This window comes from Mus musculus, chromosome 6 (assembly GCF_000001635.26).
Source record: "Mus musculus strain C57BL/6J chromosome 6, GRCm38.p6 C57BL/6J".
NCBI lineage: Eukaryota > Metazoa > Chordata > Mammalia > Rodentia > Muridae > Mus > Mus musculus.
In genome coordinates this window covers 57,946,793-57,972,058 of record NC_000072.6, presented here as the reverse complement: position 1 = coordinate 57,972,058, position 25,266 = coordinate 57,946,793, and the positions used below count along the sequence as shown (strand labels likewise).

At 38.0% G+C, this 25,266-nt stretch overlaps 1 protein-coding gene and 1 pseudogene across 1 annotated transcript; one reads left to right on the top strand and one right to left on the bottom strand.

Moving 5' to 3' along the window:
* The first annotated feature begins 15,527 nt into the window (after positions 1 to 15,527).
* Positions 15,528 to 16,418, top strand: Vmn1r24 (vomeronasal 1 receptor 24). The gene has a single exon (NM_134173.2). It carries the CDS (start codon positions 15,528 to 15,530, stop codon positions 16,416 to 16,418), a length of 891 nt encoding a protein of 296 aa, NP_598934.1.
* Positions 21,590 to 21,984, bottom strand: Gm3382 (predicted gene 3382; annotated as a pseudogene).

Below are 25,266 nucleotides of genomic sequence, written 5' to 3'. Positions count from 1 at the left end.
AATGCAGGTTATGAACAAAATGGATTTAACAGATATCTACAGAACATTTCTCCCTAAAACAAAAGAATGCACTTTCATCTCAGCACCTCAGGGCATATTCTCCACAACTGACCATATAATCAGTCACAAAACAAACAACCATTAATACAAGAAGACTAAAATATTCCCATGTATCCTATCAAATCACCATTGCCTAAGGCTGGTCTCCAGTAAGAGCAAAAATGACAAAAAGTCCACATGCACATGGAAACTGAACAGCTCTCTAATGAATGACAACTTGGTCAAGAAAAAAATTAAATATTTCCTAGACATTAATGGAAGGTTGACAGAACATATCCAAACTTATGGAACACAATAAAAACAGTGCTAAGAGGAAAATTCACAGCACGAAGTAAAGGATCTGGAGGGATCTTACACCAGCAACTGAACAGCACACCTGAGAGCTCTAGAACAAAAGGAAGCAAACACACCCATGAGGAGTAGAGGACAGGAAGTAATCAATTTCAGAGCAGAATAAAACCAAACAGAAACAAAGAGTACAATACAAAGAATCAACAAAACAAAAAAGCTGGTTCTTGGAGAGAATTAACAATATAGATAAATGCTTAGCAAAACTAACCAGGTGGCACAGAGGTAATATCCAAATTAACAAAATCAGAAACAGAAAGGGAGACATACCAACAGAAACTGAGGAAATGAAAAAAAAAAAAAAAAAACATCAGATCCTACTACAAAAGATTATACTCAACAAAACTGGAAAATCTGGATGAAATGGACAATTTTCTATTCTGATACCAGGTAGCAAAGTTAAATCAGGATCAGATAAATCATGTAAAGAGGCCCATAATCCCTAAAGAAATCGAGGCAGTCATTAGTAGCCTCCTGATTAAAAAAAAACAAGGACAAAATGGGTTTCGTGTTGAATTCTATCAGGCTTCAAAGAAGACTTCATACCAATACTCTTCAAAATATTCCATAAAAAGAAACAGAAGGAACACTATCCAATTCGTTCTATTAAACTACAGTTATGCTTACACCTAAACCACACAAGAGCCAACAAAGAGAACTCCACACCAATTTCCCTTCTGAATATCGATGCAAAAATATGTGATAAAATTCTCGAAAACCGAATCCAAGAACACCACAAAGAATCATCCATCATGATTAAGTAAGCTTCATCCCAGTTATTCAGGGATGTTTCAATATAGAGAAATCCATCAACATAATCCATTATGTAAACAAACTCAAAGGGAAAAAAACACACATGATCATTTATTTAGATGCTGAGAAAGCATTTGACAAAATCCAACAACCCTTCATGATAAAAGTCTTAAAAATATCAGGAATTCAAGGCCCATGCCGAAACGTAGTAAAAGCAGTATACAGAAATCCAGCAGCCACCATCAAAGTAATGTAGAGAAACTTGAAACAATCTCACTAAATTCAGGGACTAGGCAAGGCTGCCCACTTTCGCTCTACCTGTTAAAAATATGGTACTCAAAATTCTAGGTAAAGTAATTGGACAACAAAAGGATGTCAAAGGAATACAAATTGGAAAGGAAGAAGTCAAAATATCACTATTTGCAGATGATATGATAATATGTTTAAGTGACCCCAAAAATTATACCAGATAAACCCTAAACCTGATAAACATGTTCAGCAAAGTTGCTGGATACAAAATTTACTCAAACAAATCAGTAGCCTTCCTCTACTCAAAGAATAAATAGGGTGAGAAGGAAATTAGGGAAATGATACCCTTCACAATAGTCAGAAATAATATAAAATACCTTGATGTGACTCTTAACAAGCAAGTGAAAGATCTGTATGACAAATCTGTGAGAAAGAATCAAAGATCTCAAAAGATAGAAAGATCTATCATGCTCATGGATCAGCAGGATTAGTAAAAATGGCCATCGTGACAAAATCAACCAACAGATTCAATGCAATGTCCATCAAAATGCCAACTCAATTCTTCATAAAGTTAGAAAGTCATTTGCATATTCATCTGGAATAACAACAACAACAAAAAAGTATAGGGAAAACTATTCTCAACAATAAAAGAACTTCTGCAGGAATTACCTTCCCTGAGCTCAAGCTGTATTACAGAGCAATAGGGCTAAAAACTACATTGTATTGGTACAGACAGGTAGGTAAATCATTGGAACAGAACTGAAGATCCAGAAATGAACCCAATGGTCACTTGATTTTTGACAAAGGACCTAAAATTATATGGTGGAAAAAGAAAGCAATTTCAACAAATGTTGCTAGTTTAACTGGCAGTTAGCACGTAGAAGAATACAAATCAATGCATTGTTACCTCCTTGTACAAAGCTCAAGTGCAAGTGGATCAAGGAAGTTCACATAAAATGAGATACACCGAAAATAATGGAAGAGAAAGTGGAGAAGAGCTTTGAGCACATGGGCACAGGGGAGATTCTCCTAAACAGAACAGCGATGACTTATACTCTAAGATCAAAAATTGACAAATGGGACCTCATAAAATTTCAAAGCTTCTGTAAGGCAAAGGACACTGTCAATAGGACAAAACAGCAACCAACATGTTGGGAAAAGATCTTTACCAACCCTACATCTGATAGAGAGGGCTAATATCCAATGTATACAAAGAACTCAAGAAGGTAGACTCCATAGAAACAAATAACCCTATTAATAAATGGGGTATAGAGATTAAACAAATTCTCAACTGAGGAATACTAAATGTCTGAGAAGCACATAAAGAAATATCCAACATCCTTAGTCATCAGGGAAATGCAAATCAGAACAACCCTGAGATTCCAAGTCACACCAGTCAGAAGGGCCAAGATGAAAAACTCAAGTGACAGCAGATACTGTCAAGGAGGAGGAAAAAGAGGAACACCCCTCCATTGTTGGTGGCATTGCAAGCTGGTACAACCACTCTGGAAATCAATCTGGTGGTTCCTCAAAAAATTGGTCATAGTACTACCTGAGGATCCAGCAGATGCTCCATCATGTACTGAGGACACATGTTCCACTATGTTCACAGAATCCTTATTTTTTTTTTAATTTTATTATTTATTTATTTTTAATATGTATGAGTGCTATGCCCATGTGGGAACTAAAAGGGGGCTGAGGAGAGGGAGGGGGAAGGGAGGATAGCCCACGCCCCACCAGACTTCCTCCTATGTTCTTGGCAGAAGGACACAGGAGGGCTGCCAGATCCTTTGCACTGAGTCCACTCGACAGGGAAGGGGGTGTGGACAAGGGGTAGCCCCTGACCAGGGGCATGGGGCAACACCCTGTCATTCCAGGGTTATGGGAGAGAGGGCTGAGGAAGAGAGGTTCCCATACAGGCGAGAGTCTGTGCAGTGGGCCTTGATGAGCAGAGACTGTCTATGGTTTTAGAGCTTTATTGTAGAAAGGCAGTGGGGAAGAGAAAAGGTGGAGAGAGAGAGAGACCAGCCATGGAAAAGAGGAGAGAAGGGGGAAAAGGAGAGAGAGAAAAAAGAAAGGCTAGAGAGTAAGAGGGAGAGAGAGGAAGAGAGAGAAGAGAGGAGAGAAGATAGAGAGAGAAGAGGAGTGACAAAGTGAGGAGGGGCCAAACAGTCCTTCTTAAAGTATGCTGCTATCTCTTTCTAGGTAACTGTTCTAGGTAACAGTTCTAGGTAACTGGGGAGAAGTTTAGCCTGAAGGTCAGCTTGGGACATTGCCTAAGTGACTACTAACCATGCTTCTCTTGTGAGGGCTGAGGGTGCTAGTAACTTCGACAGGAGCCTGGGTTCCAGGAGACATGAGAGAACTCCTTCCGTCCCATGTAGGTGAATTAGTCAGAAGCTGGAAAGAACCCAGATGCCCTTCAACAGAAGAATGGGTACATAAAATGTGCTACATTTGCACAATGGTGTACTACTCAGCTATTAAAAATGATAAATACATGAAATTTTTAGGCAAATGAATGAAACTAGAAATTATCATCCTGAATGAGGTAACCCAATACCAAAAAAAACCACACATGGTATAAACTCACTGGTAAGTGGATATTAGCCCAGAAGCTCAGAATACCCAAGATACAACTCTCAGACCAAATGAAACTCAAGAAGAAGGAAGACCAAAGTATAGATACTTTGATCCTTCTTAGAGTGAGAACAAAATTCCCATGGGAGGATATAGAGACAAAGGGTAGAGCAGAGACTGAAGGAAAGGCCGTCCAGACACTGCCCCACCTGAGGATCCATCCCATATAAAATTGCCAAACCCAGAAAATATTGTGGACATCAAGTACTTGCTGACAGGAGGCTGATATAGCTGTCTCCTGAGGGGCTTTGACAAATACAGAGGTGAATGCTAACAGCCAACCATTGGATTCAGCACAGGGTCTCCAATGGAGGAATTAGAGAAAGGAGTAAAAGAGTTGAAGAAATTTCCAGCCCCATAGGAGGAACAACAATATAAAGCAACCAGATCCACAGAGCTCCCAAGGACTAAATCACCAATCAGAAAGTTAACACGGACCCATGGCTCCAGCAACATATGTAGCAGAGGATGGCCTAGTTGGTCATCAGTGAGTGGAGAGGCCCTTAGTCCTGTGAAGGCTTGATGTCCCAGTGTATAGGGAATGCCAGAACAGGGAAGTGGGTGTGGGTGGGTGGGGGAACACCCTCGAAGAAGCAGGGGGAGAGGAGGAAGTGAATAGGGGGACTTCAGAGGGTAAATCAGAAAAAGGGATAATATTAGAAATGTAAATTAAGAAAATATATAATAAAAAGATGTTCAAAGTCCTTAGTGATTAGAGAAATGCAAATCAAAGCCCATGAAATTCCACCTTACACCAATCAGAATGGCTAAGATCAAAACCTCAGGTGACAACACACGTTGGAGAGGATGTGGAGAAAGAGGAACACTCCTCCACTGCTGATGGGATTACAAACTGGTACAACCACTCTGGAAAGCAATCTGGAGGTTCCTCAGATAACTGGAAATAGATCTTCCTGAAGACCCAGCAATACCACTCTTGGGAATATACCCAAAAGATGCCCCACCTTGACACAGGGGCACATGTTCCACTATGTTCTTAGAAACCTTGTTTGTGATATCCAGAAGCTGAAAACAACCCAGTTGTCCCAGGACAGAAGAATGGATGCAGAAAATGTCATCCATTTACATAATGGAGTACTACTCAGCTATTAAGAGTTTTGCCTGCTGAGTTTTGCAGTTTTACACTCCAAATTCCATCCACCCTATCACTGGTCCACATCCCACACCTCCACCCCATACCACCCCATCTCCACATGGATGCCCCCACTCCCACCCCACCTGACCTCTTAACTCCCTGGGAACTCTAGTCTCTTGAGGCTTAGGTACATCATCTCTGAATGAACACAGACCCAGAAGTCCTCTACTGTATGTGTGTTGGGGGCCTCATATGGTATATGCTGTCTTTTTGGTATTCCAGTGTTTGAAAGATCTCAGGAGCCCAGATTAATTAAGACAGCTGGTCCTACTGCAGAATTGCCCTTCTCTGCTTCTTTCAGCCTTTTCTAATTCAACAACTGTGGTAAGCTGCTTCTGTCCATTGGTTGGGTGTAAATATCTGCATCTGACTCTTTCAGGTGCTTGATGGGTCTTTTGGAGGGCAGGCATGATGCCTTTTTGTGAGTGACCCATAGCCTCAGCAATAGTGTCAAGCCTTGGGACCTCCCCTTGAGCTGGATCCCACTTTGGGCCTGTCAGTGGACCTTCTTTTCCACAGGCTCCTCTCCATTTCCATCCCTGTAATTCTTTCAGACAGAAACAATTATGTGTCAGAGATGTGACTGTGGGAAGGTTTTATGATCAGGTTGATGTTCCCTTCTTTTAATCTGAAGTCCTTCATGGTTTCAGAAGGTGACCAGTTCAGTCTCCTTAACCACTTCTGTTATGAGTCTCAGCTAGAGGCACTACCATAGACACAGTGAGAATCTCTCTTGTCCCAGGTCTCCAGCTACTCCCAAGATTTCCCTCACTGTTTACCACTCTTACTGCCAATCCTCTCCCACACCCCTCTTCCTGTTACCAATTCCCATCCCCACCCCCACCCCCATCCCCATCCTCAGTATATCTCCCACACAGTTCCTCCCTTCATCCAACTCCACAGACTATTTTGTTTCCTCATATGAGTGAAATTTAATCATCGTCCCTTGGGCCCTTTCTTTTTACTTAGTATGTTTTGGTCTGTGGATTGTAACCTCGTTATCCAATATTTTAGTTAATGTCCACATAAAAGTCAGTGCATACCATGCATGTCTTTCTCAATTAGGTTATCTCAATCATAATAATATATTCTAGTTGCATACATTTGCATGCAAATTCATGCTATCCTTGTTTTTAATAGCCAAAAAGTATTCTACTGTGTAAATGAACTACATTTTCTTTATCCAGTCTTTAACTGAAGGATAACTAGGTTGTTTCTAGTTACTGGCTATTATGAATAAAACTGCTTTGATTATAGCTGAGCAAGTGTCCTTGTATAGAGTGGAGTATCTTTTGGGTTTATGTCCAGGAGTTGTATAGTGGTGTCTTGAGGTAAAACTATTCTTAAAAAAAAAAAAAAATTGATCTCCAAAGTGTTTGTACCAGTTTGCACTACCAGTAGCAATGGAAGAATATTCCCCTTGATCAATATACTTACCAGAATGTACTGTCTCTTTGCAATTTTAATATTCACCATTCTGAAGGATATAAAGTAGAATCTCTGAGTTGTTTTGATTTTCATTTCCCTTATTAGTAAGAATGTTGAACATATCTTTAACTGTTTCTCAGCCGTTAGAGTTTCCTCTATTGAGAATTAACTATATAACTTAATACCCCACTTTTTAAATTTTAATTTATATTTAATTTATTTTTTACACTCCATATTCCATCCCCAACCCCTCCCCATCCACCCTACCACTGCTCAACATCCCACACCTCCACCTCACCCTACCATGTCTCCAGGTGGATGTCCCCACCCTCCACCTCACCTGACCTCTAAACTCTCTGGGGCCTCTAGTCTCTTGAGAGTTAGGTGCATCATCTCTGAATGCACAGACCTGGAAGTCCTCTACTGCATTTGTGTTAGGGACCTCATATCAGGTGGTGTATACTGCCTGTTTGGTGGTCCAGTGTTTGACGATCTTGTGGGTCCAGATTAATTGAGACTGCTGGTCCTCCTACAGGATTGCCCTTCTCCTCAGCTTCTTTCAGCCTTCCCTAATTTAACAACAGGGGTCAGCTGCTTCTGTCCTTTGGTTAGCTACAAATTTCTGCATATGACTCTTTCAGCTGCTTGTTCGGTCTTTTGGAGGGCAGTCATGAGCTCTCTATAGCCTTAGTAATAGTGTCAGGCCTTTGGACTTCCCCTTGACCTGGATCCCACTTTGGGCCTGTCACTGAACCTTCTTTTCCTCAGGCTCCTCTCCATTTCTATCCCTGTAATTCTTTCAGACAAAAACAACTATGAGTAAGAGATGTGTCTCTGGGATGGTAATGCCATCCCTTACTTGATGTCCTTTCTTCATGCTGGAGGTGGGCTCTATCTCTCTAAGTTCCCTCTCCCTACTCTAAGGCATTTTATCAAAAGTCCTTCCCTATGAGTGCTGGGAGTCTCTCACCTCCCAGGTCTCTGGTGCATTCTGGGTGGTCCCCCAAACCTCCTATTTCCTGAGGTTTCCTGTTTACATTCTTTCTGCTGGTCCTTAGGGCTTCAATTCTTTTCCCTCACCCAATACCAGATCAGGTTCCACTCTCCCCCCTATTCCTCTCCCATTCTGTTCACCTTCCCTCCCAGGTTTCTTCCTCCTTCCCCACTTGGAATTGCTTTCTTCTCTCTCCCAAGTGGGACTGAGGTGTCCTCACTTGAGCACTTCAGCTTGTTGACTTTTATGAGTTCTGTGGACTCTATCTTGGTAATTATATACGTTTTGGGTTTTTTGTTTGTTTGTTCGAATGGCTAATATCCACTTATTAGTGAGTACATACCATACATGTTCTTTTGGTCTGAGTTACATCACTCAAGATGATATTTTCTGATTCCATCCATTAGCCTGCAAAACTCAGCATGTCCTCATTTAAAATAGCTGTATCTTATTCCATTGTGTAAATGTACCACATTTTCTGTGTCCATTCTTCTGTCTTGGGACATCTGGACTGTTTCCAGCTTCTGGGTATCACAAATAAGGCTGCTATGAACATAGTGAAACCTGTGCATGGTGGGGCATCTTTTGGGTATATTCGCAAAAGTAATATAGCTGGTTCTTCAGGTAGATCTATTTCCAATTTTCCAAGGAACCTTCAGATTGATTTTCGGAGTGGTTGTACCAGTTTGCAATCCCACCAGCAATGGAGGAATGTTCCTCTTTCTCCACATCCTCTCCAACATGTCTTGTCACCTGAAATTTTGATCCTAGCCATTCTGACTGGTGTAAGGTGGAATCTCAGGGTCATTTTGATTTGTATTTTTCTAATCACTATGGACTTTAAACATTTATTTAGGTGCTTTTCAGCCATTTGAGATTCCTTCTACTTTTTAAGTGATTTATATGGCTTGTTAGTGTCTAATTTCTTGAGTTCTTTATGTATTGGGGATATTAGTCCTTTGTCAGATGCATTTTAATGAAGATCTTTTCATACTCTATAGGATGACATTTAGTCTTATTGAAGGTTACTTAGCCTTGCAAAAGCTTTTCAGTAACATGAGGTTTTATTTATTATTTGTTGATCTTAATGACTAAGATATTGGTATTCTGTTCATGAATTTTTCTCCTCTGCCAATGTGTTCGAGGCAGTTGCTCAGTTTCTCTTTTATTAGATTTAGTGTGTCTGATTATAAGTTGAGGTCTTTGATCTGCTTGGACTTGCATTTTTTTACTGGGTGATAAATATGGATCTATTAGCATTCTTCTTCAGGCAGACATCCAGTTATACCAGGACCAACTGTTGAAGGTGTTTCCTTTTTTTACATTGCATTAGTTAGTATTCCTTGTCAAAAATCAAGTGTCCATAGGTAACTGAGTTTATTTCTGGATCTTCAATTTTATTCCTTTGATGAACCTGTCTGATTTCAGGCCAATACTATAAGATTATTCTAGTGTTGCTCTGTAGCATAGATTGAAATCAGGGATGGTGATACCTTGAGGGTTTTTTTTTTTTTTTTTTTTTTTTTTTACTTTTACTGTACTTTACTCTATTTTTACTAATTGTTTTAGCTATCCTCGGTTTTTTGGTTTCTTTGTGAAGTTGGGAATTGTTCTTTGAAGATCTGATACAAAATGCATTGGAGTTTTGATGGGAATTGCACTGAATCTGTAGATTGTTTTTGGTAATTTGTTCATTTTCACGATGTTAATCCTACCAATTCATGAGCAAGAAAGATCTATCCATCTTCAGATATCTTACTCCATTTCTTTCTTCAGAGATTTGAATTACTTCTCATATAGGCTTTTCACTTGTATGGTTAGAGTTACACAATGGTATTTTATATTATTTGTGGCTATTGTGAAAGGTATAGTTTTCCTAATTTCTTTCTCAGCCCATTTTTTGTTTGTATAGGAGGGCTAATGATTTTTTTTAGTTGATTTTGAATCCAGCCACATTGCTGAATGTGTTTAACAACTGTAGGATTTTTCTGATAGAATTTTGGGGGTCACTTATATGTGCTATCTTATCATCTGCCAGTAGCAATACTAAGGATTCTTCATCTTCATTCTGTGTCCTCTTGATGTCCTTTAGTTGTTTTATTGCCATGACTGGAACTTTAAGTTGAATAGATGCAGAGAGTGTGGGCAGCCTTGATTTGTCCATAATGTTAGTGGAATTACTTTAAGGTTCTTTTCATTTAATGTCATGCTGGCTATTGCTTTGCTCAATATTGCTTTTATTATACTTAGGTATGCATCTTGTATCCCTGATCTTTTCAAGTCTTTCCTCACTTGTGTCTCTATCTTGAAGGTTTGACTTATCTCATCGTGCCCACGTACACAAAACTTTCTAGGCATGCTGTCTATAAACTAAGCTACATCGCAGCCCCAATAGCCCAGTTTCTCCTGATAATACATTGTCTCACTCCTGTGTGCTCACAAAGAATGATGACTTTTCCTAAAAGAATTCAGAGTAGGTAACATATTCTTAATTTTATATATATAGACCTGTTAATTGTTAGGTGAAACCGTGAATATACTACCAAGTAAGCATGGAGGGAACTATCAATGTTTTAAAAGAAGGAAGGATACCATGGGGAATCTAAATTTGGTTCCTACTTCTTTTAAGTGGCATATATTGTTGAAAATTTTGTTTTGTCCATAATGACTAGGAACAGTTAATCCATACAGAAACATATAGAATGGAGAGTACAGCTTACACATGGGGAACCAAGATCTCAGGTGTTCCTACTTTACTGTTTTCCTGAAATTAGGGAAGTTCACTTTTCCATTTGGTAGTGGCACTTCCTAATGGCCTCAAGGTGAGAACTGCCTTCTCCAGATGACATGATAACAATGGGTCTAGAGAGAGATGAACTGGTGATATTTATTCCTTATAACTACTTCTTAGGGCCTCATTCTACAAGCATGTTTGTCAAAGGCCGAGCTGGGTAAGTGTTTTCTTTCCTCTTCATTGTAGTCAGAGTGGTAAGTAGGTGGCAGAAAGAAGCAAGATTTTCTGTAATGATTAGAGAAATCTTTGCCTGTAATATTACTTTTGAGCCATTCTGTACAACCAGCATTCAACAGATGCTTGTAGACATAAAGGTACCAGTGTAATGATTAATATAAGAGCATATATTTGTCTACGTATGATCTCTGGTTATTTACGTGACACTAGAATGGGACAATTCAGATAAGAAACAGGGCCTACCAGAGAGAGATATAGAGAAATAAGGAAAAGGAAAAAAGCATTAGGTGATCAATGTGTATTAAATATTCACTGAAAATATAATGCAGTCAGTCACTTTTCAAAATGAATGCACTTCATATGCATGTAAAAAGTTGCTCCAGATGCAATATTAGGAGGCACATCTGACATACCATCCTCCAAAAATTCTAACAGTATAAATCTATATAGGTATTGACAAATGTGTTACTTCTCCATCCTCTAACAAGACATTGGAATACCTTGGAAGGTGATAAACAAAGAAACACACTTATTGGTGTGCAGGATTACCTTCACAGTATTAAGTTATCTAAAATTGTATTTTGCATTTTCTCATTTTACCTCTTTTCTCAAGTTAACAGGATGTATGTGTTTAATAATATAAAACTTAAGCTATGAATACAACAAATATTAACTAATTTAGCATTTAGTGAAACCACAAAATAATACCAGGGTTTTTGACAAGCATATTTACAATTTTATAAAAATTACTCTTAATTTTTCATTATTATACTCTGTAGAAATATATAAACATCCCAATATTACTCATCAGCACACACAGCTTCAGCTTCAAACATTATATGCAGGCTTATATTCACTGGCTTAGCTTGGCAATGTCATTTTTCTCACCCTTAGTGGCAGAAGTTCCCAAGGTTACATGGTTCTATGCTATGGACCACAAATATAAATTGAGGTAGCACTACTCCTGGATCCATCACTCAACAGCAGTGTTTATGATAACATATAATCATTTCCCCTGGGCAAATTTCCCTTGGGCCACCAGTACTGAACATTTATGTGTGAGTGTTTAGAAACTCGATGTCTCAGTTCCTATTTCAGGTTACTTTATGCACATTGCTCATTATCTCTTTGGAACTTTTTCTTCTTTTGCAGTAGCAAAATAAACCTGGTAAATGTGAATATTTTCTTCAAGAAAGTCACCCTTATTTCACCAACTTTTTTCATGGTTTAACATAACATTCTCATGGTTTCCTCCAATACTTACAAATACAATTATTCATTAAAATATTCATTCACAAATTAATGACAATTAAATTTAAGTTTAGGTGATGAGTATATTTTTATTCTGTTCCAATATCAGTTACTAGTGTATACAGGAGATTACAATGGAAAATGAAGGCAGGTATAGTGGTACACACCTATGCTTTCAAGGCTAAGACAGGAGAAATGAGTTTAATTGAAATCAGTCGGAACTGCAGGTTGAGATCTCCCTCCTTCTTTTGCTTTAACAGACACACACACACACACACACACACACACACACACACACACTTACACAATTTCCAGTAACCATTTTCATATCTTTTCCAAACTCACACTATGTAACTTGTAAAGCTCTTGGAATGCTTGCTTCCCCACAGTCTCTGCAGTGACACTTTTGCTGCTGCTGCTTCATCTCAGAGAACAGGCTCATAAGTATGAGACTGTAATATTCTAGTAAATGTCACCTGTGCTCAACTCAATTTTCACAGAATTCATGCTTTTAACTTATATAAGAGTATCAAGCAATATCTATGAATTAACACCTTCTTAATAAATTATCAGTATTTATTCCTGCTGTCCTCAATTTTGTAAAGATCGCATGAAACTAGCTTGGATGACTAAGGTCATCATCTCCTGAGATAACTGAAGACTTACACGTCCTGCTGACAATGGAGAGTTACATCACCTGACACCATGCTTCTTGTCACCTGAAAGTCACATACATATTTCGTGTTCTCTCTGAGTAGTCATATAAATTTTGTGTCATTACTCACTAAATATGTTAAAACTTAATTTGAAGTCGATGCTTGTCATCTATTTTATTTGCATGTCCTTTAGATTACTAAATCTCCACATCTCAGAAAGCAAAGATCATCATGATTTAATAAAACAGGAATGTTCTAAAATCAATTCTGGGATTATGAAAAGGTAAAGTAGTTTTACATTGAATAATATAGAGAAAACAGCTCTCGGTCACTTTTGTTGCAGGTCTCTTTAGACGCCTGTCTGCACGATGCATGGTTTTGTTTTGTTTTGTTTTGTTTTGTTTTGTTTTGAGTCCATTTCACAATGATGACTTCTCCAATATTTTGAACGTTTATGAACACACTTTGGATTATAATACTTACAACAAATTATTACAATTTAAACTAATTGGAAACAACCCAACACGTTTTTTTTTCAAATAAAAAAAGACTTTTATTAGTGCATACCTATGTTAACAGGTCTGTATCTGTGGTCGTTATGGTCTTTTCTGGTCTGCTCACAGATTCTGAGTATGTCAGGAAAAGATGCCATTTGATCAAGATGTGTTCTTTTCTATATGTGATAAACATTTACAGAGCAATAGGTATAAAATAAAAAGGTTGAAAAACATACCTATGGGGAAAAACACTTAAATTCCTAGTTTTGACATATATCATTATTTATCATATTAATTGTATTAAATGTTGTATTTAATAAATTAGAGATGTATAACAAAAGTTTTATACACGTATAGCTTGTACATTTCCAATTTTAAAGTCACAAAGGCTATGGCACTTTCATTATGGAGACAAGGTCTTAAATTAAGTTTATCCAGGAGCTTTTATTTATTTAAGATTTATTTATTTGATCTAACATACATGAGTGTTTTGCTTGCATGTATGTCTGTGTACCACTGTCATGCCGTGTCATACAGGACAATAGATACTCCAGAACTAGACTTACAGATGGTCATGAACCACCACGTCTATGCTGGGAATCTAACCCAGACACATTACAAGATTTAAAAGTGCTCTTAACTACTAAATGTGGAGTGTTTAAAAAAAAAACACAGAATTTCACTGTATAGCTATTATAGAGGTATGTTGATGATACAAGTCGATGTGTGGCTCTGAAATTGGGATGAATCCATTAATTTACTAGACTAAGGTTTTTAGGAGCAAAACTCATGTAATTGTAAAGTGTGTGATTTATCATGGTATATTCATGGGGATTGTATAGGATGGTCTCTTCCACTAACTGCTGCATTATATATGGACATACAAGCATGAATGTGTCTATGTATGTGGAATATTCTAGAGAACTTGAAAATATAATTGGGCACTCCTTTTCCCACAAGCTTTTAATCACTGTAGGCATTTTCTACTTCATTACAACAAAGCTGATTTTAGATTACTTCATTAAATATATTCAATATTAGATTGTTCCTGGTAATCAGGCCAAGTAACTTACATATGCACCAAAGTAAAACCATTGAGTGAAACTGTAAAGATTGTCTGGGTGCTGGTGTGAATGATAACACTGGGACCTTGTTTCCACTACATGGGAAGGAATCTCCTTTAAAGAGAAATTCTCAAACAGCATCACTATATGGTCATCTTCAGCAAGTATGTGTTTGTCTTAATGTATGGAAAATAGTGTTTGTCTTAGCATCCCATATTCTTTCTTGCTGAAGGCTCATAGCGCCACATCTTCAGATGTGAATATGTAGTCTGTACTAACTACAGAAACCAGGAAAACAAAACAGGACCATTTTCTGCATAAGGTTGAGGGTGGGAGCAATGGAGAGCAGAATTGCAGTCTACAAGTATCTGATCAGTAAAATGGACAGACAGGGCTCATTAGGGGTGACGAGGCAGATAGAGAAGTGGGGAGAAAGGTAAAGAGAAGTAGAAACAGGACACAAATGATAAAAGAAGGAATGGGAAAATGGGTGAGTTCTTAGGTAACTTGGAGAGAGATAAATACAGAAAGAGGAGGTAGTTAGGGAAAATATCAACATGGATGGCTGAAAAAGGAAACATCCTGTTAATGATTTTCTGACCCGCCCTCACAGAGAAAGGTCAAAAAATTGTGCTTTCTTGATGCCTCAGAATTAGTTCCTTAATCCTAAATTGGAGTACAGAGTTTAAATTGGATGAGAACTAAACTGGAGGCCATATGGACCCATTTAGAACAATACTGCTTGAGAGGCCAGCCTGGTCTACACAGTGAGATACTGTTTATGAATTAATAGGATCTAGAAGGTACACTAGCAGTCTTCGACTGTATCTGTCTTTCATTCTAGATTCTGAGAATGTAAGATATCATGGGAAAAGAATAATAAAAAATGAATTAAGATGTACCTTTTGCTGTTTAAAGCTGTCATGTTATAGTGAATTATGACTGGGAATCCATTAGAATATTGAGTCAAAATAAGGATAATTGCAACATAGATCATAGTAAAATTATACATTATAATGTATATTTTTTAATATTTTCCATGATTTTCCAATTTGTGCAAATGTTATAGATATTCTATTCTCGTTACTACTGTTTTAGTTGTTAAGTATAAGATGAGCCAATTTAAAGCAATAGGATTGGATTTCTAAGGTATGAGATTCAGGTGCAATACAGAAACACGAAGTGTGTATTCTGTGTAGATATGACACTAAATGCAGTCATTATCTATAATATTCTGTCTGTGTAGGAATCACTTGCAGGGTATATAGAAATGTCGGGAATATCCAGTGTAAACCATCAAAAGTAAAAGAGCAGGTTACAAAAGAATTACTAGGGAAAATAGAATGATTATAAAGCTATACAGTGAAGTGAATCATAAGTTTGATTTATAATCTATTATTTTTTTCAGATATATGAAATAGGCTTCCATTATGATTTTAAGATGAATACACTTTCCATTTATGTCTTCAATCAAGAATATCCTTTATTTCCAAGCTGGTCTAGGAGTCCTAGCCAATATGTTTCTACTGACTTTCTATATTTTCACAATCCCATGTCACAGTCCTAAGCCTGTGGACCTGATCTCCTGTCAACTGACTTTTATTCACATAATTATGGTCCTCACTGGATGGGATATCTGGCTTACAGACATGTTTGAGTTACTGAACATTGAGAATGACTTCAAATGTAAGGCAACTTTTTACATAAACAGGGTGATGAGAGGCCTCTCTATCTGCATCACCTGCCCCCTGAGTGTATTCCAGGCTGTCACTATCAGTCCCAGTACCTCACTGTTGGCAAAATTTAAACATAAACTGAAAAAATACATCATATATGCTTTCTTCTATGTTTGGTCTTTCAATTTGTCCTTCAGCAGTAACCAGTTCTTCTCTGTTGGTGCTTATGCCAATCTGAGTGAGACCAGCCAGATGAAGGTCACTAATTACTGCTCACACTTTCCCATGAACAACATTATAAGGGGATTGATTTTAACAGTGACAACTTTAAGAGATGTGTTTCTTGTAGGCGTGATGCTAACCACAAGTTCATACATGGTGGTATTTTTGTGCAGACATCAGAGGCAATGCCAGCATCTTCATAGCATCAGGCACCTGAGAGCATCTCCTGAGAAAAAGGCCACACAGATTATCTTGCTGCTGGTAGTTTTCTTTGTGGTCATGTACTGGGTGGACTTCTTCATCTCATCTACCTCAATCCTGTTGTGGAGGTATGACCCAGTCATCCTGACTGTTCAGAAGTTTGTGATGAATGCCTATCCCACAATAACTCCTTTGGTTCAAATCACTTCGGATGAAAGAATAATCAATGTGCTGAAAAACTTGTGGCCATAACACTACCAGGCTTTTTTAAAGGGAGTAATTTTACTCCTTTAATTGAAAATGTAAACGAGGAAAATACCTAATTAAAAAAAGAAAAAGAAAAAAATGCCTGAAAAAATAAAATAAAATAAAAATAAAATAAATAAATAAATACGAGGCCCACGACATATATACAGCAGAGGTCTTCCTGGTCTGGCTTCAGTGAGAGAAGAGACACCTAACCCTGGAGAGACGTGAGGCCCCAGAGAGTGAGGAGGTTTGGTAGGATAGGGATATCCTCTTGGAGACCAGGGAGGAGGTACTGGATGAGGACCAGTTAGAGGGCAGACAGGGAGTGGGTAACAAGTGGACTGTAAATAAAAGATTAAATAATAATAATAATAATGAGATTTATTTTATTTTTATGAATGAGTGTTATGACATGTCTGTATGTGTGTATTCCTGGTGCTCACAGAGGTCATATGAGGTCATTGGATTCTTTGGAATTGGACTTAGCAGTGCTTGTAAGTAGTTATTTTGGTCTAGCCTCAATTATTTCTTTTTTAAAAAGTGACTTAGGCCATCCAGAGACTGCCCACTTCATGATCCATCCCATACGTAGACACCAAACCCAGACACTGTTGATGATGCCTAGAAGTGCTTGCTGACCAGAGCCTGGTATAGCTGTCTCAAAAAAGGCTCTAAAAGATCCTGACTAATACAGATGCGGATGCTCTCAGCCAACCATCTGTCTGAGCACAGGGACCCCAATGGAGGAGTCAGGGGAAGGACTAAAGGAGCTGAAGGGGCCTTATCTGGCATCAATGGAAGAAGAGGCCCTGGGTCCTGTGAAAGCTTGATACCCCAGTGTAGAGGAATGCTATGGCTGTGAGGCAGGAGTAGGTGGGTGGGTGTGGGAGCACCCTCATAAAAGCAGGGGGGATGGGATAAGGGGTATGCAGAGGAGAAACCAGGAAATGAGATAACATTTGAAATGTAAACAAATAAAATACCTAATTTTAAAAAAAACCTGATTCCTTTTAAACTATTTAATAGTTCAAATAGCAAAGCAAGATTTTTCATGTGATTTAAGTAATATTTGTGGTACCATACATCCATTTGTCATTTGCTGCCAAGATGTATGGAGTTCTTTCAGTTCATTGTACACCATAAGTTGATATTTACACGTGAACTCTCTTCCTCCATTTTAACTCATATCATAAATGTTCCCTTGATTGATTACTCAAAAGGACAGTCTTACTTATAGTGATTTTTTAAGCATTTCTCTTGAAAATATGTTAATTTGCTCTAAATTAATAAGAATAATATTAAAATACTAATGTAGATTTAATTCTGTTTCCTAGTTATTATTATTTTTATATTCTCATACAGTACTTCCCAAGTTTCCCATTCCTGCACTCCTCCCAACCCCTCCTCGCCATCTGTTCTCTGCCAAATACCCATTTTCCCCTGAGAAAAAAAAAGAGCAGGCCTAAGGATATCAACTGAACTTGGTATAGAAAGTTTCAGTAAGACTAGGTACAAACCCTCTTATTAAGAGGTAGATGAAGCAACCCAGTGAAAGAAAAATAAAGCCACAAGCATAGGCAAAAGTGTCAGAAACATGCCCACCTCTACTCTTAGGAATCCCTTAAGAACACACAAACTGCACAGCTATCATGTGTGTGCAGAGGACCTAGCACAGACCCATATAGGGTCCATGTTTGTTGCTTCAATCTGTGTGATCCCTGCATAGTTGATGCTGTGAGCCCTGTTCTCCTGGTGGCCTCTACCCCTCTGCCTCCTATAGTCCTTTCTCCATCTTCTAAGCTGTGGGGTTTCCCTGGCTCTGCCTAGTCTTTGCCTATTGATCTCTACATCTGCTTCCATCAGTTGCCAGATGGTGCTTCTCTGGTGACAATTGGGATAGACACTAATTTCTGAGTGCTGAAAAATATCATTAGGGATTATTTCACTGATATTTTTCCAGTTGTGTTTGGTTCTGTTCTGGGCCTATGGGCTGTCCCGTCTCTGGCTCCAAGTGATGCAGGCAGCATAGGCTCCTTCCAAGGTTATGGGGCTAAAGTTGTACCAGACATTGGTTAGCTACTCCCACAGGTTCAAAATCTCCATTACCTCAGGACATTTTGCAGGGAGGACAGATTGTACATAGAAAGTTTTGTAGCTGGGTTGATGTCTCAGTCCCTCTATAGAAGAATACCAGTTCAGGTTCCAAATCCCACATTACTAGGAATCTTCACTAAACTCATTCTTATATGTCTCAAGGAGTTTCCACTTAATTAGGTTTCTACATCACCTCTCCCAACTGCCTCCCAATTGCAGTCATCTTTCTTAATACTCTCCCTCCAGCCCTCCCACATTCTGCCTGATCCCTCCTGTTCCCATCCCCACCTGCCCACCAGTCTACCTGCAACTCTATTCTTTGTCCCCTTCCCAGGGAAATCCATATTTGTCCCTTTAATCTCTGCTTGTTACTTTGCTTCTCTGGTTGTGTGGATTGTAGCATGATAATCTATTATTTCATTGTTAGTATCCACTGCACACACTATATTTGTCTTCTTGAGTCTGGGTTACCATACTCAGGATGATTATTTTTTTACTGGTTCTAACCATTCACCTTTTTAAAAATTGAATAATACTCTATTGTATATATTTATCATATTCACTTTTATCCAGTCACAGGTTGATAGTCATCTGTGTTGTTTACAGTTTCTGCCTATTATGAATAAAGCTGCTGTGAACATAATTGAGTAAGTATCCTTTGGTATCATTGATTATCCTTTGGGTATATACCCAGGAGTATTATATCTGGGTTTGAGGTAGACTGATTCCCAATTGTCTGAGAAAATACCATATTGATTTCCAAAGTAGTTGTACAAGCTTATAATCCCCCAGCAATGGAGGAGTGTTCCCCTTACTCCACACTCATGACATGATGAGCTGTCCTTTGTGTTATTGATTTTAGCCACTCTGAAGGGTGTAATCACAAAATAGTTTTGATTTGCATTTCCCTAATGAGTAAGAATGTTGAACATTTCTTTATGAGATTCTCAGCCCTGAGAATGCCTTGTTTAGATATGTACCCAATTTTTAATTGAATTGTTCAGTTTTTGTTTTCTTTTTCAGTATCTAGTTTCTCTGGTTCTTTATTACTTTGCATTTTAGCTCTCTGTCATATGTGGATTTGGCAAAAATCGTTTCCAATTCTGTAGGCTGCCATTTTATCTGATCTATGTTGTCCTTTGCCTTTCAGAAAATTTTAGGCTTTATGAGGAGGTCCCATTTATTGATTGTTCTATTTACTGCTTGTATTACCAGTGTTCTGCTCAGGAAGTTGTCTCTTGTAGAAATATATTCACAGCCACCCCCAAATTTCTCTTCTAAGAGGTTCAATGAATTTCATTTTATGTTGAGATCTTTGATACACTTGAATTTGAGTTTTCTGCAGGGTGATAGATATGGATCTATTTCCATTCTTCTACATGCCAACATACAGATAGACTAGTACCATTTTTTGAAAATGCCTTCTTTTTTCCATTGTAGATTTCTTACTTCTTTATCCAAAACCAATGTCCATAGGTATGTGGGTTTATGTCAGAGACTTCTATAACATTCCATTTGTGAACTTCTGTGATTTTTATGCCAATACCTGTAGTGGAGATTAAAATCAGGAGTTATGACACCTTCAGATATTCTTTTATTGTACACAATTGATTTTTCGTTTTTCCACATGAAGCTGAGTATTGTTCTTTCAACATCTGTAAAGAATTGTCCTGGAATTTTGATGGTGATGTGTGTTGGAATTTTGTGTTGATTGTGTAGATTACTTTTGATAAAATCACCAATTTTACTATATTGATCCTATCAATCCATGAGTGTAGGAGCTCTTTCCATCTTCTGATAACTTCTCCAATTCTTTCTCCCAAACATTTGAGGTTTTTGGCATAGAAGTCTTTCAGTTCTTTGGTTAGAGTTACTCCAAAATGTTTTATGTTATTTGTGGCCACTGTGGAGGGTCTTGTATCCCTGATTCCTTTCTCAGCCTGCTTGTCATTTGTGTTTAGAAAGGGTACTGATTTTTGTTAGTTACTCTTGTATCCAGTTGAATGTGTTTACCAGATGTAGGAGTTCCCCGATAAAATATGTGTACTTTCATATCATCTAAAACATAGGTTCTTGAACTTCCTCCTTTCCAATTTGAAAGTTTGTATACCCTTGATCTCCTTTAGTTGTCTCATTGTTGTAGCTAGTATTTCAATTAATAAATTGGATAGATATGGAATGAATGAGTAGACAACTTGTCTAGTTCCTGAATTACTGGAATTACATTCAGTTTCTCTTCATTTACTTTGATAATGGCTATAGACTTGCAGCAGTAGGTCTTTATTATATTTAGGCATGTCCTTGTATACATAGTCACTTCAAGATTTTGCCATGAAGAAATGTTATATATTGTCAAAAGATTTTTCAGTAATAATGAGATGTTTATGTGTTTTGTGCTATTTTTCTTTCATTTTGCTTATATAGTAGATTTACTTACTGATTTTATATGTTAAACTATCCCTGTATCTCTTGTTAAAAACTACTATATTATGGTGGATTATTTTTTTAGGTAATCTTCTGAGAGTATTTTGGTTATTATTTTGTCCATGTTCATGCACGAAACTTATCTGAAATTTTCTTTGTTGAAATTTTGAATGATTTAGTTACCAGGGTGACTGTGGCTTAATAAAATAAATTTAATAATCTGTTTGTATTTTTTGGAGTAATTTGAGGTCTATTGGGGTTAACTCACTTTTGAATGTGTGGTCGAATTTAAAACTTATCTTCTCTTTGATTGTGAGTCTTTCCATGACTGGTTCAAATTTTTAGGGGTCTATATAAGTTGATTAGCACATTGTGATTTAACTTTGGTAAGTAGTATTTATTGAGAAAATTATGTATTTGTTTTAGATTTTCCAATTTGTGGACTATAGATTTTTAAAATATGACCTAATGATTTCTTGGATTTCCTCAGTATTTGTTGTTATGTGCCGTTTTCACTTCTAATTTAGTTGGATATTCTCTATGTGTCTTAGAGCTAGTTTATGCAAGGGTTTTTTATAACTTGTTGATTTTCTCAAAGAAGCAACTCTTTGCTTGTTCATTTACTCTTTGTATTTATCTCTGTTTTTTTTATTTTATATATTTATGTACAGAAAATTCAGTGTACACTTGTCCCAGTTTAGTGGCAAGTTCTTAAGCCTTTGCCTTTTCCAGCTTGGCAATGAGAGCCACAGACTGAGGACCCAGGACGGTGCCTCCCCTGTGGTGAGAGATCTTGTCATATCTGTCTTTATAGTTAGTCCCAATAGCTTCCACCAGATTAGCAAGAGCACCATAGTCTTCCGAGTTAACCTGTGTGAAGGCAACAGTGGTGCATGTCTTCCTATGGACCAGGCATCCCCAGTCCTGCCTTTCCCTTGATGATGCAGTAAGGCACCCCAATCGTACGACACAGGGCAGGCAGAAAAACCACCAACTCAATAGGATCTACATCATGGGCAATCACCACCATCTGAGCCTTCTTATTCTCCACAAGATACCCAAAAGAAAGAAGGCCAAGGGGAAGAAGGTGCCCACCCACTGGCATTTTCAAGAAACAGGAGACCAAAAAGATGGTCACTCCTTTGTCTGAGAAAAGGCCCAAGAACTTCAGCATTGGGCATGACATCCAGCCCAAAAGAGATCTAACATGATTCGTCAAATTGCTCCTGTACATCAGGCTGAAGCAGCCAAGAACTGTCCTCTATAAGCAGCTCAAAGTACCTCCTTCTATTAAGCAGCTCACCCAGGCCCTGGACAGGCAAACAGCTACTCAGCTGCTTAAGCTTGCCCACAAGTACAGGCCAGAGACAAAGCAAGAGAAGCAATGACTACTGGCCCATTCTGAGAAGAAAGCTGCTGGCAAAGGGGACCACCTGACCTCCAAGCAAAAGTCAATATCTCTTTGTTTCTATTTGATTGTTTTTGATATCTCAGATAATTTTATGTTCTCACTCATCTTTGATGTGCTTGTTTCTTTTAGATTTAGAGCTTTCAAGAGTGCTATGAAATTTTCTAGGACATGACTCAAATTATTTTTATTTGTCTTTATTTACTTATTTATTCCCTTTATATCCTGATAACAGCTCTCATGACTCCTCTCCTCCTACTCCAATTGTACAAATTCTTCCCTTCCCCCATTATCTCCTCCTCTTTTCCTCAGTTAAGGGGAATCCTTCCTTTAGTACCATCCCACCCTGGGGTTGCCAGTTGCAGTAGGTCTAAGCCTATCTTATCCTACTGAGTTCCAACCAGGCAGTAGAGTTTAGGGAAGTGGACCCACTTGAAGACCAAGCTGCACATCTTCTATTAATAGGTAGGGGGCCTAATTCCAACCCATGCATCCTCTTTGGTTGGTCATTCAGTCTTGGTGAGGCTCATGGGGTCAACTAGTTGACAATGTAACTTTTCTTGTGGTGTCCTTACTCCCTTCAGCCAGCTGAATTCTATCCCCTACTGTTCCACAAAACTCCCCAAGCACCTCTGAATGTGTCACTGTGGGTCTCTGTATCTGTTTCCATCCAGTGCTCAATGAAGCCTGTCAGGAGACAGTTATGCTAGGCTGCCATCTGTAAGCATAGCAGAGTACTATTAATACTGTCAGGAGTTGTTTCTGGGATATATCTCAAGTTGGGCCACTCTTTAGCTGGCTAATCTTTAGTTCTTAATCTTTGCTCCATCTTCATCCCTGCCAACTTGTAGGCAATACTAAATTGGGATTGAACGTTTTGTGAAAGGATTGATGTTCCCTTCTTTTTACTGGAATTTCTGCAGGTTTCAGAAGGTGGCCAGTTCAGTCTAGATAGCCACTTCTGTTATGAGTCTCAGCTAGAGGCACTGATATAGACACCCTGGGGCTCTCCCTTGTCCCAGGTATCCAGGTACTCCCAAGATTCCTCCCAATGTTTAACATTCACACTCACAGTCCTTTCCCACACCCCTCCTCCTATAACTGATTCCCTTACCTGTCCACATTTTCATTGTAGCTCCCACACAGATCCTCCCTCCATCCAACTATTTTGTTTCTATATCTGAGTGAGTTTCACTCATGCTCCCTTGGGACTTCCCTATTACTTAGTATCTTTTGGTCTGTGTATTGTAACATGGTTCTCTAGTACTTTATGGCTAATGTCCACTTTAAAAAAAAGTGTAGACCACGCATGTCTTTCTCATTTTGGGTTATCTCACTCATAATCATATATTCTAGTTATATACATTTGCATGAAAATTTCATGATATCCTTGTTTTTAATATCTGAATAGTATTCTACTGTGTAAATGAACTATGTTTTCTTTATCCAATCTTTAATTGAAGGACATCTAGGTTGTTTCTAGTTACTGACTAGTATGAACAAAGCTGCTATGCACATAGCTGAATAAGTGTCCTTTTATAGAGTGGGGCATCTTTTGAGTTTATGCTCAGGAATAGTATAGTTGGGTCTTGGAGTAGAAATCATCTCAATTGTTTCAAAGAAACAACCAAATCAATCTCCAAAATGGTTGTAGCACTTTGCACTTCCATCATCAATGGAGGAGTGTTCCCCTTGATCCACAGCCTGACCAGCATGTCCTGGCTCCTGAGATTTTGATCTTAGCTATTCTGAAGGGTTTAAGATATAATCTCAGAGATGTTTTGATTTGCATTTTCCTGATTAGTAAGGATGTTGAACATATCTTTAAATGTGTCTTTGCCATTAGAGATTTCTCTGTTGAGAATTCTCTGTATAACTCAGTACTCATTTTTTAATTGAGTTATTTGGCTTGCTGGTGTCTAATTTCTTGAGTTCTTTATTATTTTCAATATTAGTCCTTTGTTATATGCATTGTTCATGAAGAACTTTTCCTGCTCTATAGGCTGCCATTTGGTCTTATTGAAGGTAAACTTTATATGCCCCACTACAGGGGAACACCAGGGCCAAGAAGTGGGAGTGAGTTGGTAGGGAAACAGGGCAGGGGGGGGGGATATAAGGGAGTTTTGTGATAGCATTTGAAATGTAAATGAAGAAAATATCTAATAAAAAGATTTTTTAAAGTAAAAAAAAATGAAGGTATACTTAGCTTTGCAAAAGCTTTTAAGTACTATGAGGTTCTATTTATTATTTATTGATCTTAGTGTCTGAAATACTGGTATCCTGTTCATGAATTTGACTCCTCTGCCAATGTGTTCAAGGCAGTTGCTCTGTTTCTCTTCTATTAGATTTATATTGTCTGATTGTAAATTAAGGTAATTAATCCACTTAGACTTGTGTTTTGTACAGTGTTATAAATTTGGATCTATTAGCATTCTTCTTCGGGCAGACATCCATTTGTTGAGGTTTTTTAAACATTGTATTGTTTGGGCTTCTTTATATAAAATCAGGTATTCATAGGTGTGTGAGTTTATTTCTGGGTCTTCAGTTCTAGTCCATTGATGAACGTTTCTAATTACAATACTACGAGATTCTTTTTTTTTTTTTAACCATTGCGCTGTAGTATACCTTGAAATCAGAAATGGTAATACCTTGAGAATTCCTTTTATTTTACTTTTACTGTACTTTTACTGATTGTTTTAGCTACCCTGGATTTTTTGTTTTTCCATATGAAATTAAGAATAGTTCTTTGATGATCTTTTTAAAAAATGTGCTGGAAATTATTTGGGAATTGCACTGAATCTATAGATTGTTTTTGGTAAGATGGTCATTTTCACTATGTTAATCCCACCAATACATGAGCATGGGAGATCTTTCCATCTTCTGATGTCTTCCTCCATTTCTTTCTTCAGAGACATGAAGCTCTTC